Genomic DNA, 19,411 nt, shown 5'->3' on the forward strand with positions numbered 1-19,411 from the left:
GCAGCAAAAAGAAAAAGATGGCAAAAATCAGGCTCAATCGCACGATGCCTCGCTGAAGGACCGCCACCCACCTACGGATGAATTTTTACAACCTCTATTGCGGCTGCAAATCAAGGACTGAAATTAAGCTGTAACTGTGAGTCATGTGAAGGGGGCTCAGTGGCTAAGACGCTGAGCTTGTCGGTCAGAAAGGTCGGCAGTTCGGCGGTTCGAATCCCCAGCGCCGCGTAACAGAGTGAGCTCCCGTGACTTGTCCCAGCTTCTGCCCACCTAGCAGTTCGAAAGCAGGTAAAAAATGCAAGTAGAAAAATAGGCACCACCTTTGGTGGGAAGGGAACAGCGTTCCGTGCGCCTTCGGCGTTGAGTCATGTCGGCCACATGTCCACGGAGACTTCTTCAGACAGCGCTGGCTCTTCGGCTTTGAAATGGAGATGAGCAACGGCCCCTAGAGTCGGGAACGAGTAGCACGTATATGCAAGGGGAACGTTTACCTTTAACTGGAAGGGGCGGGAATATTAAGGGGCTCTGATTGGGCCCTGAGAGTCCCAAGCAGCACACCTGTATCGCAGGTGGCGTGATTCCTTGCAATGGGCTCAGGTGGGAGATGCGCCAATCGTCACTCCTCCATCCAGCCTCGTCTGCACCTCTGGCGGCGTGTCTGCAGCTGTTCGTCACGCGTTTTCTTTTGGGAAATTCCAAATTGGATGTGTTCCCCCCTGGAGAGGCAGGGAACAGGTGCCAGATTCCCATCTTGCCATCAATTAACTGCTTTATTTTTGTGTGTTGGTTTCATTTCCAACCTTCATTTTCGGCTCAGCCGGAAATCCTAGTTGGTTTTCGGAAAGAAGTCGCTAACAACCTCACTCCCTAGAGTTGTTTTTTTTCCTTTTAACAGCTTCTTAGCGGTGGATCTTGGATCTACAAGAGCCGGCGTGTCCTTTTGCTTCCAAACAAAAGAAAACGCTAGCCAGCCACCAAGGTGGTTTATTAAATTAGACGCTCAACGGAATTATTTCCTTGTTCCCTCCTGCGAGGTTCAAAACGAGGAGAGGTTTTGGGAGGCTTAGTACCTGCACCTTGGGCTGAAAATTTATTTTGTAGTTTCCTTTCTCTCGTGCTGTCACATCTCATCAGGCGCCTCCTGATTAAACCCTGCAAAGAAAGCAACCTCCGGGGAACCAGAGCTGGGATTGTAGCAGGATTCTTGTCTGCGTTGTAGCTAAACAAGACTTCCGTTTGCTCCTGCGTGGAGGGCAACACCACGAAGATGATTCCTATTCCATTCCAGGCAGGTGGTTGCCCGGTTCTCTTCTGAAAAACCTCCAGTGTTGGAGGACACAGAACTTTTTGGGAGCCCCTGGTGAATTGTTCTCACTGTCAGGACGTTTCTCTTCAGAAACGAATGGAATGGAATAGGATATATTGGAATGTAGAATAGAATAGGATAGGATATGGAAAGAATAGGATAGGATGGGATAGGATAGGATAGGATATGGAAAGAATAGGATGGGATGGGGTGGGGTGGGGTGGAGTGGAGTGGAATGGAATGGAATTATATTATATTGGAATGGAATGGAATAGAATATTGGAATATAGACTAGAATGGAATGGAATAGATAGAATTAGAATATAATAGAATTAGAATAGAATAGAAGAAATGGAAAGAATAGGATAGGATAGGATAGGATAGGATAGGATAGGATAGGATAGGATATAGAAAGAATAGGATAGGATAGGATGGGATGGGGTGGAGTGGAGTGGAATGGAATTATATTAGAATAGGATAGAATAGAATAGAATAGAATAGAATATTGGAATATAGACTAGAATGGTATAGAATAGAATAGAATTAGAATAGAATAGAATAGAATTAGAATATAATAGAATTAGAATAGAATAGAATAGAATATTGGAATATAGACTAGAATGGAATATAATAGAATTAGAATAGAGTAGAGTAAAGTGGAATAGAATAGAATATTGGAATATAAACTAGAATGGAATAGAATAGGATTAGAATAGAATTAGAATAGAATTAGAATAGAGTAGAATAGAATAGAATAGAACAGAACAGAACAGAACAGAACAGAACAGAACAGAACAGAAGAATAACAGAGTTGGAAGGAATCTTGGAGCTAGTCCAACCCCTACTTAGGCAGGAAACCCTACACCACTTCAGACAAATGGTTATTCCAACATCTTCTTAAAAACCTCCAGTTGGAGCATTCACAACTTCTGCAGACAAGTCATTCCACAGGTTAATTATTCTGACCGTCAGGAGATTTCTCCTTAGTTCTAAGTTGCTTCTCTCCTTGATTAGTTTCCACCCATTGCTTCTTGTCCTACCCTCAGGTGCCTTGGAGAATAACTTGACTCCCTCTTCTTTGTGGCAACCCCTGAGAGATTGGAAGACTGATATCCTGTCTCCCCTAGTCCTTCTTTCTATTAAACTAGACCTACCCAGTTCCTGCAACCGTTCTTCATATGTTTTAGCCTCCAGTCCCCTAATCCTCTTTGTTGCTCTTCTCTGCACTCTTTCTAGAGTCTCCACATCTTTTCTACATCGTGGCCATCAAAACGGGATGCAGGATTCCAAGTGTGGCCTTACTAAGGCGTTACGATTTGCACCCAGAAGCAACCTGTGTCCTACCAGGTTTAGGGAACTCCTGGCTGGTAGACCAGGCCTGGAGTTGATGGAGTCCCAGGAGGGCTGTGGGTCACATGGGTGGAGGGCTGGTTCTCGCTCAAAGCCGGCTCTTCTCCCATGGCCGTGACCTCTTCAGCGCCGGAGTCAGACGTTGACAAGAGGGCAGGGCGAGATCCTCCCACACTGCGGAGTCAGAGGAGATGACTCATCCGGGATGCACTTGACGGGCGCGCTGCTGTCTCAGCATGCCGGACAAAGAGTGGCTTTGTGCCTCGTGCGGATAGAAAATCCCTTGAAGGGAGAAGTGAGGGGGCTGAGCAAGCTGTTTATTCTTCACTCCCCACCCCCCCCACATCCCAATGCTTTTGGGGGGGAGGGAGGGCAGGGGAACAGCTGGCATCACGAGCACAGCTGACATCAGTGGGAATTCCTGCAGCCGGCCCAAGTTCTCGCCTCTGACTCTCACAGACTCTCTCTCTCTCTCTCCTTCCCTTCTTCCCTTCTCTCTCTATTTTTTCTTTCTTTCTTTCTCTCTTTCTTCCTTTCTCTCTCTTTCCCCCCTCTCTGCTTTCTTTCTTCTCTCATCTATCTGTCTGTCTGTCCGTCCGTCCGTCCATCCATTAATATCTTTATCTATCATCTATCTATCTATCTATCTATCTATCTATCTATCTATCTATTTATCTTATTCTATCATCTATCCATTTATATCTTATCATCTCTTCCTCTCTATCTCCAGTTATATCTTATCATCAGTCTGTCTGTCTATCTAAGGTGAATTATCTACTATCTATGTGTCTGTCTGTCTGTCTGTCTTTCTGTCTGTCTGTCTGTCTATCTATCTATCTATCTATCTATCTATCTATCTATCTATCTATCTATCTATCTATCTATCTATCTATCTATCTATCTATCTATCATCTATCTATCCATTTATCTTATTCTATCATCTATCCATTTATATCTCTTCCTCTCTATCTCCAGTTATATCTTATCATCGGTCTGTCTGTCTACCTAAGGTGAATTATCTATCATCTATGTCTCTCTGTGTGTCTGTCTGTCTGTCTGTCTGTCTATCTATCTATCCATCCATCCATCCATCCATTTATCTTATTCTATCATCTATCCATTTATATCTCTTCCTATCTCCAGTTATATCTTATCATCGGTCTGTCTGTCTATTTAAGGTGAATTATCTATCATCTATGTGTCTGTCTGTCTGTCTGTCTGTCTATCTATCAATCAATCAATCATCTATATCAGTCTTGTTTGCTTTCCATCACATCTGGAGGCAATTCTGGGCAGCTTACAAACATTAAAAGCCAACAAACCATTGAAGCAATAAAAACTGGTAATAATAATAATCATCATCATCGTAATTTGCCATTAAAAAGACGAGGAGGGAGGGAACAGGAGGGCCACAGGGTGGGGGAGGAGAGGGGGAAGTTTCTGAGCCAGAGAAGGTAGAAAGCACGCAGGGGTGGGGTCTTCAGGGCGGGGTCCAAAAAAACCCCACCCACACTCAATCATGCGATCCCAGCTCCACCTCTTCTATCTTGCAGTCTTGATTTTTTCTTTTCCTTGGAAGAGAGAGTGAAGAGAAGGAAGAAGAGGAGAAGAGATGAAGAGGAAGAAGGGGAGGAGGAGGAGAAGAGAGCAGGAGGAGGAAGAGGAGAGGAGGAAAGGATCTTTTTTTAAAATATTTCCTTCCCTTCTCTTTCATCTGTCATGATTCTGAAAGCAGAGAATCAGGAGGTCCGCAGAACCTAGTTCCCAAAAAATCAAAACGGGGACTGGGATGGCGTGATCCACGTCCACCTCTCTCCACCTCTGTCTCTCATTACACATTAAAATCAAGCGCTTCTTCAACCATATCAACCAAAATCATATCAAAAACACGGACCATGCCTCTCGGGTCAAGCATGAGAGGCCAAAACCAATGTGGAGAGAAACGTTGAGGAGAACCTCAACAGGCATCTCCTCTACGCGGCCAAGATCCATGTAGCTTCTCCTCTTAGTAGCTGCATGTCCGTCTCCGTTACCCTGAAGCGAACTTTGCAAGAGGCCTCCCTGCAAATCTACAGATTTATTTACAGATATATACCTCCCCGCCGAACCCATCTCCCCCACAACCTCCCCCCACAACCTCCCAAAGCAAATATAGGGTATAAACATTAACAACCATATTCTTAAATAAACTGACTTCAGCATCATCCCTCACTTGTACTTTAAATCCCCTTTTACAAAGCTTAACTTTAAACAAGTTGTATCATTCCTTGCTCATTCACTCATAAGCTATCTGGAGTTTCTTAGTCCCATATTTCTTCTGAATATAATCGATCCATCTTCTCCATTCCAGCTTGTATTTCTCATCTGAATGGTGAGAAGATACGCTGATATTTTAGCCATCTCTGCTAAGTTTGTTACTTTTAACGTCCATTCTTGAATGGTAGGCAATTCTTCCTTCTTCTAGTACTGCGCCACCAACAGTCTTGCTGCCGTTGTTAAGTTCAGAATCAAATTAGTCTCTATAACTGTACAGTCTGTGATTATACCTAACAGAAATAACTGAGGGGTAAACTTTATCCTCTTTTTAAGAATATTTTTCATAATCCACCATATTTTTTAATCCAAAACGCTTTAACCTTTTTACAAGTCTACCATATATGGTAATATGTAGCATCGTATCGACATCCCTCTTTAATGTACACGCCTGCGTACATTTCCGAGTCGGGTTTTCACCCACCCAGCCTGACATCTGAAACTGAAAATTGCATCAGTGAAAATGGGCATCTGGATGATTTGTGTCTTCAGATTGGGGTAGCACAGAAATGAGATCATATAGTGTATATATACATATAAATAAAAAGCAGATCGCCGAGAAAAATAGAGAGTCGGAATATAGAGAGAAATAGCAGGTTTCTGCAAAAAGATTAGAAAGAAACACACACGCACACACAGACACACACAGAGTCTTCTGACTTCTTCTATAGTAGATATAAATAAAAGTTAACTTCAACTCTTGCTACACAAGTGCAAGAAACTGCCTTTTTACGACCCTGTAATATTCCTTTAATTTAGGGTAGGGCGACTGGATAGAGCTGAGCATTTGCTCGCCAGATGCCCTTCCTGACGCCTATGCAGAGTTCGCAGCAACGCAACACCCAGAAAAATACAGCATTCTTCACTTAATCCTCCAGGGAAAAATTGAAGACAAATAAAGTCCAGGCAGAAGAAGAACATCATGGAGTCAAAATGGAAGGGAGTGGTTTGGAGAAAACACAACTTTTTCATGCGGCTGTTGAAAAAAAAATAGGATTGCCAACATGATTGCCAACGTCCAGTGATGGATATGGCAGAAGAAGGAGGAGGAGAAGGAGGAGAAGTAGTAGTAGTAGTAGTAGTAGTAGTAGTAGTAGTAGTAGGAGGAGGAGGAGAAGGAGAAGGAGGAGGAGTGGAGGAAGAAGGAGGAGGAGAAGTAGAAGGAGGAGGAGGAGGAGAAGGAGAAGGAGGAGGAGGAGGAGAAGTAGAAGAAGGAGAAGGAGGAGGAGGAGGAGGGGTGGAGGAAGAAGGAGGAGGAGGAGAAGGAGGAGGAGGAGGAGGAGGAGGGGTGGAGGAAGGAGGAGGAGGAGGAGGAGGAGGAGGAGAAGAAGAAGAAGAAGAACTACTACTACTACTACTACTACTACTACTACTACTACTACTACTACTACTACTTCATGGCCCAATCTATTCCAGAATTCAGCTACTCTGCAGTAAAAGGGCAGTAATACTCACTCCGTGCAGGGTGAACTTAGTCCTAGAAATGTCAGGAATTCAAAGACCTTTCCAACCATTTAGAGTTTCTCCACCTTGGGGTGAAAGGCCCAATGGAAACCTTCAAGAAACACACTGCACTAAAAGGAACCATATCACCCAGTGCTTTTCTCTTATCTTCCACCTCAAGACATGTACCTGCTTTGAGATGAGGCTCATCTGGGCTGTCAACAGCTGCCTTTCTTATCTCCAGCCAGTGCAGGAACTCTGGCAAGGATCTTCTCTCAAGGTCAGCGGTGGCCCCTTCCAGCTGGCAGTGGCCTGAATGCCTTTCCACTTTTCTCAAGCACAAGAACTGCTAGCCTACTTCTTAAGCCAGCTTGCTCATTGGCAACAAATCTACTTGGACCGAAGTCCTTTTTCTTCCATCCAAATTCTCAGAGACGCTTGGGAAAGAGAGAAAGATGTAGCCAGCCAGAGGAGGGGAAAAAATGAATTTTTAGGCTCTTCTAAGTCAGTGTTTCTCAACCTTGGCAACTTGAAGATGTCTGGACTTCAACTCCCAGAATTCCCCAGCCAGCATTCGCTGGCTGGGGAATTCTGGGACTTGAAGTCCAGACATCTTCAAGTTGCCAAGGTTGAGAAACACTGTTCTAAGTTATCCCTGGTCATGGGTACATAGCAGGTAGCTGCCCAGATGTTGCTAACTGGCAATTCTCACCATCTCATTTTATATCTCATGAGATTTAAAAAAAAGATGTGGAGAATAGCTTGACTCCCTCTTCTTTGGGGCAGCCCCTGAGATATCGGAAGACTGCTATCATGTCACCCCTAGTCCTTCTTTTAATCAAACTTACACATATCCAGTTCCTGCAACTGTTCATCGTATGTTTTAGCCTCCAGTTCCCTAATCCTCTTTGTTGCTCTTCTCTGCACTCTTTCTAGAGTCTCCACATCTTTTTTATAGTGTGATGACCAAAACTGGATGCAGTACTCTAGGTGTGGCCTTACTAAAGCTTTATAGAGTGTTATCTTTATAGAGAAATATTGCATTCAGTTTTGGTCCCCACGATGTAAAAAAAGATGTGGAGACTCTGGAAAGAGTGCAGAGAAGAGCAACAAAGAGGATTAGGGGACTGGAGGCTAAAATGTATGAAGAACGGTTGCAGGAACTGGGTAGGTCTAGTTTGATTAAAAGAAGGACTAGGGGTGACATGATGGAAGTCTTCCAATATCTCAGGGGCTGCCACAAAGAAGAGGGAGTCAAGCTATTCTCCAAGGCACCTGAGGGCAGGACAAGAAGCAATGGGTGGAAGCTAATCAAGGAGAGAAGCAACTTAGAACTGGGGAGAAATTTCCTGACAGAATAATTAATCAGTGGGACAACTTGCCTCCAGAAGTTGTGAATGCTCCAACACTGGAAGTTTTCAAGAAGATGTTGGATAACCACTAAATTGCATTTCCAACATTTGGTGGACATGTTTTGGAAGATCTTTGCTAGCCTTACTGGTGACAAATGCCACCTGTAAAACATTTTATATAGGTTTTCCTTATACCAGAGGTGGGTTCCTGCCAGTTTGCATCAGTTCGGTAGAACCGGTTCGTCAAATCTACCGAACCGGTTAGAAGAGTTTCCACCAGTGGACCCGGAAAGCAGGCCACACCTACAGAAGAGGTTCCAACAATTTTTTGAAACCCATCACTGACACACATACACACAGACAGACAGACAGACAGACAGACTCACACAGAGAGAGAAAGAGAAAGAAAGAAAGAAAGAAAGAAAAGAAAGAAAAAGTGAGAGAGATGAAAGAAAAAAAGAAAAAAGGGACAGAGAGACAAAAGGAAGGAGAGAGAGAGAGAGAGAGAGAGAGAGAGAGAGAACACATGGCCAGCAAGCCACTCCCACAAAGGAGGCCACACCCACAGAGTAGGTTCGAAAAAATTTTGAAACCCACCACTGCCTTATACGTAGTTGTCTTTGTACCCACACCGCTGTTTTTACTGTTTTTACCCCTTTAGCTAAGGGCTGGATGTATTTTTCAGCCCCCCCACCAGAGGTGGGTTCCTACCAGTTCGTACCAGTTCGGTAGAACCGGTTCGTCAAATCTACCGAACCGGTTAGAAGAGGTTCCACCAGTGGACCCAGAAAGCAGGCCACACCTACAGAAGAGGTTCCAAAAATTTTTGAAACCCACCACTGATACACACACACACACACACACACACACACACACAGAAAGAGAAAGAAAGGAAGAAATAAAGAAGTAAAGAAAGAAAAAAAGAAAGAAAAATGAGAGAGAGATGAAAGAAAAAAAGGGAAAAGGGACAGAGAGACAAAAGGAAGGAAAGAGAAAGAGAGAGAGAGAGAGAGAGAGAAAGAAAGAAAACACATGGCTGGCAAGCCACTCCCACAAAGGAGCCCACACCCACAGAGTAGGTTCGAAAAAAATTTGAAACCCACCACTGCCCCCCACCCTATGCTAAGCTCTGGTTACGAATGTGCATCGTTGCTGTTTTCATACCATTGTGTAAAAAAAACCATTTTAAAAGCTTAACAAGGATCCTGTGCTTCACACATCTGGCAAAGACAAACACAACATATGGGATCGCAAATTAGCCCACTTTTTCTTTTTAATCTCTTAACGCTAGCGTGATGTTGAATTACGATCAAAACTTTGGAATTTGATTGTCTGTCGGGAATTATGGTTGCGTCGGGGCATGCAAGATGATGGGGGAAAATAACATTGAGAAATTGAAAAAAGGATTATTTATTCCAGGTGTTAAACAATGACTGTGAGAAATGCATAGCTTACCTGCCTTACAGTCATATATTCATTAATTGAAGTATTATTTTCTTCATTTGGCAGAGATGTTATACTGTACAATAATATTTTTCATCTGATTATACCATAGTCCGAAATGGCATTTATTAGTAAATTGGTGACTCTCTGCAGTTTTATTATATAGGGAGCTTGGTTCTTTCTTCTTTTTAGTTTGTCCATTCTTACCTTCTCTTCTTTTTTTTCCTGGTTTTCAATCATTATTTTCTAAAGTTCAAGCTTTAGAACATAGAAGATTGAATAGTAGAGTTGGAAGGGACCTTGGAGGTCTTCTAGTCCAACCCACAGTTTGTTTAGTTTAACTTCTTTTTTTAGTTCGTTATTTCTCTCCCCCCCACCCCATTTTTTCTAAAATCAAGACTAAAAGAAGTGATTTGCTTGCTAAAACATAACATGCATACACAAAAACCTTTATGGGATATATTTGTATCGGGGCAGGTTCTGCCATTAAGGTAAAAGTTCCCCTCGCACATATGTGCCAGTCGTTCCCGACTCTAGGGGGCGGTGCTCCTCTCCATTTCAAAGCCGAAGAGCCAGCTCTGTCCGAAGACCTCTCTGTGTGGTCATGTGGCCAGCATAACTCAATGCCAAAGGAGCACGGAACGCTGTTACCTTTCCACCAAAGGTGGTTCCTACTTTTCTATTAGCATTTTTTACGTGCTTTCGAACTGATAGGTTGGCAGAAGCTGAGACAAGTCATGGGAGCTCACTCTGTTACGTGGCGCTGGGGATTCGAACTGCCGAACGGCCGACCTTTCTGATCAACACACTCAGGGTCTTAGCCATTGAGCCACCGAGCCACGGCGTCCTCTTTTCTGCTATTAAAGAGAGCGTCAATCGGTGATATCATAAATTGCTAGCAAGGACGTTTTTTAACCCAGAAAAAAATATGTTAAGTCAAAAGTGGCCTTTTTTCCTGTGGTTTTCTTGACAACAAGAAATTGCTGCCAATTACCTCCCAAAGACCCGTCAGATCTCACAGGGTCGGCCTCCTCCGGGTTCCGTCCACCAGCCAATGCCATCTGGCTACCACCCGGGGGGAGGGCCTTCTCTGTGGCAGCTCCAGCCCTTTGGAATGAACTCCCCGCGGAGATCCGGACCCTCACCTCTCTCCAGGCCTTCCGGAAAGCCGTCAAAACCTGGCTGTGCCGGCAGGCCTGGGGTTGATGAGTTCCCCTCCCCTCTCGACTGGTATGGCTGTGTGATTTTCGTGTATTTTAATTATGTGTACTGTTGTTTATGTTCCCTTTCCCCTTTGAGTTGGTCGCCGCCCTGAGTCCCTCCTGGTGAAGGGCGGCATACAAATAAACCAAAACTAAACTAAACTAAACTAAACAAAGTGGTTTGCTGGTGCTAGACCAATTTTTCCATTTCTCATTTTGCTGATCGCTCTGGACTTCCTTCGTGATCTTCCTTCCAAGCGCCTTTCCAGGTTGGGGAACCCTACACAGCATCTCCCAGATCAGCCAAGGCTGGTTAGCTGCTGCCATCTGCTGCGATACTCTTGTTAGTTAGTTATTATTATTTTTTTCCCCTTGTAATTTTACTTCCAGGCCTGGAGAGGAAAAACGCCTTTTGGTTTTTTGCCGTGGTTTATTTCACGGGTCAAAATATAATGTAGCTCAGGGGTGTCAAACTCGATTTCAGGGAGGGCCGCATCAGGGTTGCGTTTGACTTTGGTGGGGGCCAGGGTCAGCGTGGCCAGTTCGACGCCACCGGTGTCGAGGTCGCCTCTGGCGGCCCAGGTGCTCCGTCAGCGAAAACGGGCTCCCAAGCTCCGTTTATGGCTGCGACGGGTTCCTGAAACCCTCTGCCGGCGAAAACGGAGCTTGGGAAAGGCACTCGTGGTCCTCCTGAGCGCCGTCTTCTCTGGCACCGGCACTGTGGGCCGACCCGTTGGTTTTTTTTTCCAGGGCGGCCCCGTGGGCCGGATCTAAGCACCCCGTGGGCCGGATCCGGCCCCCGGGCCCTGAGTTTGACACCCTTGACGTATCTGATCTTGGCGGGCATTGGGTACCTCTTTGATTTAGAAAGGCAGGCAGGAGTGTTAGCTGCTCCTGTTCCAATTACCTTCACTAGACCGATTAGATCCCACAGATTAGGCCTCCTCCGAATTCCATCCGCCGGCCAGTGTCAACTGGCGACTACCCGGAGGAGAGCCTTCTCTGTGGCTGCTCCGACCCTCTGGAACGAACTCCCTGTGGAGATTCGCACCCTCACCACCCTCCAGGCCTTCCGCAAAGCCCTTAAAACCTGGCTGTTCCGACAGGCCTGGGGCTAAAGAACCGTTGCCCCTATCTCGAATGGTATGATTGTTGCGTGTTTTAAATTATGTATTGTTTTGTGTTGCTGTTAATTTGTCTGTATCCCCCTTCCCTGGTTTGAGTTGTGAGCCACCCTGAGTCCCCCTTCGGGGGAAAAGGACGGCATACAAATGAAATAAACATTCAAACATTCAAACATTCATTCTTGAAAATACACAAACACACACACACACACACACACACACACACACACACACACACACACACACACTGAGCCAGCCCAACTTTGCATTCAAATTTAATCTGACTCTTGTTTGGAGGGAGGATTTGGGTGATGTTATTTTTCCCAGGGCCAGGACTCTGTTGAGAATCGCAAAGCTCCCGTCTCCCGATGGCCTTTGTGAGTTGTGCATTAACGTCGAAAAGGATGCGAAACCCGCCTTTTGCACAACGCGGCACCTCTGCCTTCCACCGACGTCTGAAGAGCGCTTGGAAGGAACAGTTCTACCTTGTGGACAAAATAAGTCGCTTGATCAAAGGGATTGCCTGGCAACGGGGCAGATTTGGCACCGATGTCCATGTAAATAAGTCAGCTGCGTTTCCAATACCTCCACACTCTGCCAGATCTACTCTTTCTCCAAGAGCCAGGAGATCTCTCGGAGAAGAACTCTGCCAGTTCTGATTGTTGGCGGTGTGGGAAGCCAGCCGTCTTCTCCAGAGATCCCTGTGAGCCAAGAGGCCAGTCGTACCAAGGCCAGGCCTTGAAAACGATCATCTCTTGGGGCATCTCTTAAGCTTCACGAGATCCTGCCAGCGCATTGTGGTTTTAAAAAAAGGCTGCCGATTAGATAGACCTATTCTTGAAGCGGAACTGCTACTTCAGAAGATGATGTGGTGATTAGAGAAATGAACTGGATTTGGAGTTTTTAGATTCCCCCATGGAGTCAGGGACGCGCTGGCTCAGTGGCTACGACGCTGAGCTTGTCGATCAGAAAGGTCAGGGGTTCGAATCCCTAGCACCGCGTAATGGAGTGAGCTCCCATGACTTGTCCCAGCTCCTGCCAACCTAGCAGTTCGAAAGCATGTAACAAATGCAAGTAGAAAAATAGGGACCACGTTTGGTGGGAAGGTAACGGCATTCCACGCGCCTTCGGCATTGAATCATGCCGGCCACATCACCACAGAGATGTGTTCGGATAGCACTGGCTCTTCAGCTTTGAAATGGAGACGAGCACCATCCCCTAAAGTCAGGAACAACTAGCATATATGTGCGAGGGGAACCTTTACCTTTATGGAGTCAGGAAGCTCCCTGGGTGAGATCAAGCCAATAATTCTCTGGCCGACTGGCTGGTTGGATGGTCTAGCGTGAGAAGGCTATCATCTCAAGAAGATAATGAGTCCATATTGTTGGCAGTGAACTTTGTTAGGTAAGCTCCCCGTTGGGAGAGCGAGTACATTCAGCGAAGCGTTGTGAGAGTTGTGTTGGAGAACACACAAACCAGCATACAGAGACACTGCAGTTTAAATAGGCTTTTACTTTCATGGAAATAGAGGTATCAGAGTCCATCAAACAGTCCAAGTGATACACGGATAAGACAGTCAGTCGTCAACGTCTTTCAGTTAAGGGATAATCCAAATAACATAGTCCAGTATCATATAATCAGTCTAGTAATCAAAGTTTGCTAACAGTTGCAAAACTTACAATAGCTCACGGCACTTTCTAACAGCCAGCTTCCAAAAACACTCAGATCAGATCAGCCCAGCATCTAACGAACAGGGAGAGAGCTAACCGGCATTCTGGCTCCCTCTTATGGCCGATTGAGGAATACAGCACCCAATCACATTTTACAGTACGATTTAAAGAAACAGTTACAACATTGTTACATGATTTATATATTGCCAACCCAACCGTTCGATTATATTCCTAACAAACTTTACAATCCTGACATCTCCTTTTAACATCTTTTTTTCCCCCAGGACTTTTTGCTTGGAGGGTGAGGGTGAGGGTGGCTCTCTCACATGTCTTGTGTCCCATGAATCTATCATGACATTCTTCAAAAGGATGGCATCTCTGGGGCTCACTGGTTCATCCTCTTCTTCTAGATCTTCCATATGACCTACGACCTGGCCAGTGCCGTGGTACGGATCGTCAACTTGATTGGCATGATGCTGTTGTTGTGTCATTGGGATGGCTGCCTCCAGTTCCTGGTGCCCATGCTACAAGAATTCCCAGGGGATTGTTGGGTTTCCCTGAATCGTATGGTGGTAAGTTGATGAAAGCCTGGCTGGACCAGTTTGGCAATGGGGAACCATACCTGGTACAGTGAGTGGAGCTGTGATGTTCCCTGATTTCTGTGTAAGGAGATGGGGCGGGGGGGGGGTGTTCTCTATTCCATCAGCCACTTCCTTATCCCTTGTCAAGTGCAAAAAAACCAGTACATTCCACCCACTTGAATTTCTTGCACACCCAGCAAGAAAAGTCAGTCTAAATTTATAACCCCTTTAAAAAAGCGGGGGAAATCTAGGGCAAGATCACAGCCTAGAAAGACTTTGTTTAGGGGAGAAAAACGACTTCCTCAACAGCAGGATTTGTAGTTTTATGAGTGGAACAAGAAGAAACATTTTAAAGAATTATTTCTGTGACCTTCATATCTTCCTGCACCCTCCTTCCCCAAAAATAAGACCTCCCCAGATAACAAGCCCAATCGGGCTTTTGAGCACCTGCACTAAAATAAGCCCTCCCCCCCCCAAATATTGCAACAGAGCAGCAGCCATGAGGTGCCCACGCTCGCCGCTTCCTGCACCTCAAAAATAACAAGACCTCCCCGAAAATAAGGCCAAGTGCTTGTTTTGGGGAGGGGTCAAAAGAAAATAAGACTGTCAACTCATAAAGCATTTGCATGACTGTTATCAAGTTGCCATGGCGAGGAAAATGGGGGGGGGCGCATTCCACGCATACATTCAGCTAGAGCCCAATCTCAGATTACTACAGGCTTGTGAGGCGTGCACCTCGTTGGTGAATGTGATTTATGACACAGACTGAGGAGAGGGAGGAAACGGGGGTAAAGTTCAGCCATAATTTAAATGAGTTCAGATCTGATTGCAATGGGGGAATTGACGAAATGTTGTTCCTAATAAATGACCGGATTTCTTTTGAAACTTGGCTCGAGGCTCATGAATTAATTAGGGCATCTTTTGGAAACCTGACAAAGACCCTGTCTTATTTTCAGGGAAACAAGGTAATATGTGAGAGAAAGTGTCCATATAATGTAGATGTTGCTTCAGGGCACCTGCAATCAGGAAATGATCTTAGTCCCATTTAGATATGGATGGATGGATGGATGGATGGATGGATGGATGGATGGATGGATGGATGGATGCGTGCATGGATGGATAGATGGATGGATGCATGGATGGCTCAATGAATGAATGGATTAAGGAATGAATGGATCAGTGAATGAATGGATTAAGAAATGAATGGATCAGTGAATGAATGGATGAAGGAATGAATGGATCAGTGAATGAATGGATTAAGGAATGAATGGATCAAGGAATGAATGGATTAAGGAACATCAATGTATCAGGCGAGAGGATAAATACATTACATCCTTCCCTCCTACCTTAGCTTCAAAGTTCTTCATATTTTGTGAATGAATCCTTTAATTAGAATTCATACCTCGGTGGTTGGCAAACTATGGCATGTAAAGGATGCAGTATTACACCTCCCAGCAGCTCCACCCATCATGGGGAATGGTTAGGGATGCGAAAAGACTACAGATCCAGTTTATGGAGCCATTTGGGGAAGGAAGGAAGGATTTGTTGAATTCGGTTGGCAACTGCTTTGTGCTTGAGATAGAGCCCCAAAACTTGGTCTAGTTGAATCTCCTCTTCTCCAGGCACAGGGGTGAAATCCTCCTGGTTCGCTCCAGTTTGGCCGAAGCGGTAGGGACAATTGTCCTTGGTTCTGTGAACAGTTTTAAAAAAAAGCTTCTGAGCATCGCGCAGCTCAGCTTTGAGTCACGCGATCATCGGAAGCTCCCCCCCCCCCGCTTTTTAAAGCATTTTTCCCCCGCCGGTTTGGGCGAATAGGCAGGGGGGGAAAATGCTTTAAAAAGCAGTGGGGGGATGCTGCGAAAAAGAGAGAGAGGGGAGAGAGAAAAAGGAGAGGGAGGAAGGACCACAAATCTGGCACTAGATGCAGCTTGGGAGGATTATTTGAAAGAGAATAGCAATCCAGGGCTGGAAGGGACCTGGAGGTCATCTAGTCCAACCCCCTGCTCCCGCAGGACATTGTTCAAGTGAGTTTCTGCCTTTTGACACCCCCCAGTCCCGTGACTACCTAGCCACGCCCACCCAGTCACATGACACAGACACACCCCAACCAAGCCACGCCCACAGAACCGGTAGAGGGTGGGGAATTAGATTTCACCACTATCCAGGCAGGCTAAGAAGCAGAGTTGAGGTGGACCCAGCTGCTGCTCTCTGCTTTGAGGATCTGGACTCAAGTCGGTCGGAGGAGGAGGTAGATTGAAGGAGAAGAAGAGGCAGGGGTTGGAGTCAAGAGGGGAATCAGTTCGGAATCATTACGTGTCTACAAGCAATCCAAATCCAGCCCTCCTTTTAGTCCCTTAATGGTTACAGTTCCATGCTGGATGTTATTTGTTCATTTCGGTAAAATCAGTTTGAAATTTCAGAACATCAGTGTTGGCTGTTCTCCTGGCTTGGCCCATTTGGGGGAATTTCAGCTTCTGAGAACACAGGGTCCTCTCGATTCCGAGAACATTTTCTACCTGGCTTTTGAAGGACATTAAGAAACGTTGAGTGGAAGGGAGTCCGTTTAGAAGAAGATTGGCAAACGAAGCAGTTGAGTGCTTTCCCACTTAGCTAACCTTTGGATTTTGGACCACACCAAAGTCCACGCAGTAGCTAAAAGGGACATTTGTCTTTTCAGGATAACATCCTGAAGGTCAGAAGTGATGACTCCAGGCACGTTATCCAAATACAAAAAACCCAAGATATCGTCACCTCCACCTGTGACAACAATTAGAGAAATCACTTGATGTGCTCCATATCACCTTGGGGTTCTCAGGTCTGCTGCTAGCAAATCCATGTCTTGAGGACCTTTCAAAAGAGTATCAAGGTGGAAACTGGTTTATCTCTGCAGAGATGATGTTCCACAGGAAGGAAGGTCCTTCTTCTTGGTCCCACTAGACCAGGGGTGGGGGTCCAATCCTGGCAGAGTTAAGACTTTATGGACTTCAACTCCCATGCCCACCCAGTGACCTGGCTGGTAAGGACTCCCCCCTGGTCACATGGCTGGCAAGCCACTCCCACAAAGCAGGCCACACCTACAGAAGAGGTTCTAAACGAATTTGAAACCCTCCACTGGCCCACATGCACCAGAACCTAGAAGTTCAGCTTTTCCAGAGTGCAACTCCCCATGAGTGTGTGCGTGCGTGTGTGTGCAACCTTTTCACACGATCTTTCCGGCACTCGGTGCCAGAAAGGTTCACCATCACTGCTCCAGGATCTCCCCTTACAACCGTACCTCTTTGCGAAAGTCGGCTTTTTGCAAAGCAGGCAAACAGAACGCCGTGACAGAACAGGTTACCTGTTCTGTGACAGCATCCACACATGGGGAGTTGCGGAGAGCGGTATGGCACTTCAAAAATAGATCCCTCTTTTAATAAACAAATTGTTCCCGAGGCAGGATGACACATCTGTACTGCTGCTTCTGCAGAAGGTGAGGTGGCGAATGCTATTTTGGCTGGGTGCCCATGCAGCTACTTCGGTGGGGGTGGGAGGGAGGGGGGAGGAAACCGCTCTTCATTCTCTGGGAATGGAGACAGGGTGGCTACTTGTATGTGTACACACACGCCCTCTCTAACGCACGTGCACGCATGTATGAAGGAAATGCTATCAGCAGGAACGAGAGCAAAGGAGGCTGCAACTTGTAAAATGTGGTGAAACTCACTTAACAACGCTCTTGCTTAGCAACCAAAATGTTGGCTCAGAAACTCTGGCATTTGAAGCACGCAAGTCTTAAAGCTGTCAAGTTACAAGACCCTTACACCCCTAACCCTTTAGGGGGAAAAAAACCCAGGGGTGTTCAAACTTGACAGCTTTAAGACTTGTGGACTTCAACTCCCAGAATTCCTCCTCCAGTCATGTTGGCTCAGGAACTCTGGCATTGAAGCCTGCAAGTCTTAAAGCTGTCAAGTTACAAGACCTTTGCACCCCTAATCCTTTAGGAAAAAAAACTCCAGGTGTTCAAACTTGATAGCTTTAAGACTTGTGGACTTCAACTCCCAGAATTCCTCCTCTCGCTCTTCATCTTGATGATGTGCAGATGGGCGGGAGGGAGGGAGCTGGAACCGGTTCTAAACAGCACAGTAGATTTGTAGAAGAGGTGACAACTGACAGGAACCCACCGCTGATGTGGGCACACAACAATCAGCTGCAGGAGCATGACAGTTTTTGGCACTTCCCCACGCACGAAGGACAGCTGATCGTGCGCACCAGAAACCTGGAAGACCAACCAACAGGCAAGGCCGTGCGTGCCAGGCGACATGGCTTCATGTGCCAATTCGGGCATGCATGCCACAGGTTTGCCATCATGGCTCTAAGCCAATTGTCCATCTGGGTTCAGTTCCAAGTGGGTGGGAGAAAGAGACTGGAAAAACATGGCAGCTGTTTGGAAAGATGGTTTTTAATGGTGGACAGGACCACACGGTTTGAGGTCCTGGGGGAGGGCAAACTACCAGAATGTAGTTGTACACTGTCATGAAATGCTTCCGGGACTCTGGCTCCGAATTTTGCCTCGAGGTCGACTCCCGAAGCCTTTTCCAGGAGTGGATAGAGCCACAAGGCAGTGGAGGTTTGCAATTGGAGTTTCCCTTCTGCTAGAAGTTGGTTCTGCCCCTTGATCTGCCGTTGGGGCGTAGAGCCCTCTTCCACCTTCCAAACCGTTGACCGTCTTCTCCTGTAACCCTGGGAAGGGACCCTTACGAGGGGCTACCAGCCGGGCCAGCTGGACCAAGGTTTTTTTAAGGAGGTGTTACTCCTCCATCACTCACCCTTTGTCCTGGCTTGTGACAGGCAGAGCCTGGCTTCCCAAACGTTGGGCCCAGGATGGTGGGTTTTTATTTATTTACTTACTTACTTATTTATATCTATGGCATTCAGAGGGCATGAGGTGAGCCGAGGTGGCGCAGTGGTTAGGGTGCAGTACTGAAGGCCACTACAGCTGACTGTTATCTGCAGTTCAGCGGTTCAAATCTCACCGGCTCAGGGTTGACTCAGCCTTCCATCCTTCCGAGGTGGGTAAAATGAGAACCCGGATTGTTGTTGGGGGCAATATGCTGACTCTGTAAACCGCTTAGAGAGGGCGGAAAGCCCTATGAAGCGGTATATAAGTCTAACTGCTACTGAAGATGGATTTTTGGAGGGGTTGAAGATACTTTAGGCTTTGGGAAGGAAGCCCTGTTGCGGCTTCCACTCCCAACCATTTGATATGAAGATGTCTCCTTAGATGTTGAGGCATGTCTATTCTCTGGATTCGGGACAGCCTAAAAGGTTTAGATCCACAGTTTAGATAACGTGGGCGTCTAAACTCACTTGAAAGGATTTCCGCGGGGGTAGAGAAGGTGCCCGGGTTCATGCCGAGATTATATGTTGTTTCCTGTCTCGTCTACCAGGACATCTTTGTGTTTGGCTAAGTCTACGTTCAGAAGCTTCCCGTATTTGTCCATCTAGAACAGTCTTTCTCACGTTTGATAACTGTGAAGGTGTGTGGACTTCAACTCCCAGAATTCTTGCGCGTGGAGCTGGCATTCACACGGTTTAAGATGAACATGGTTCAAATAGACTGATCGAGATACGTATATAATAGGTAAAAAAAT

The 19,411-nt window shown here is 46.0% G+C and overlaps 1 protein-coding gene across 1 annotated transcript in view; it reads left to right on the top strand.

The window, feature by feature from the left end:
* The window catches only part of HCN4 (hyperpolarization activated cyclic nucleotide gated potassium channel 4), a 58,601-nt gene that overhangs the window by 23,791 nt on the left and 15,399 nt on the right, over positions 1-19,411 (top strand). Inside the window, exon 3 of the mRNA XM_087703626.1 lies at positions 13,614-13,775. Coding sequence (XP_087559752.1) covers positions 13,614-13,775 — 162 coding nt within the window. The remainder of the gene's footprint in view (positions 1-13,613; positions 13,776-19,411) is intronic.

The sequence above is a fragment of the Thamnophis sirtalis genome, unplaced genomic scaffold, assembly GCF_051295495.1.
Source record: "Thamnophis sirtalis isolate CommonGarterSnake01/CBP01778 unplaced genomic scaffold, rThaSir2_p1.2 scaffold_2, whole genome shotgun sequence".
Taxonomy (NCBI): Eukaryota; Metazoa; Chordata; class Lepidosauria; order Squamata; family Natricidae; genus Thamnophis; species Thamnophis sirtalis.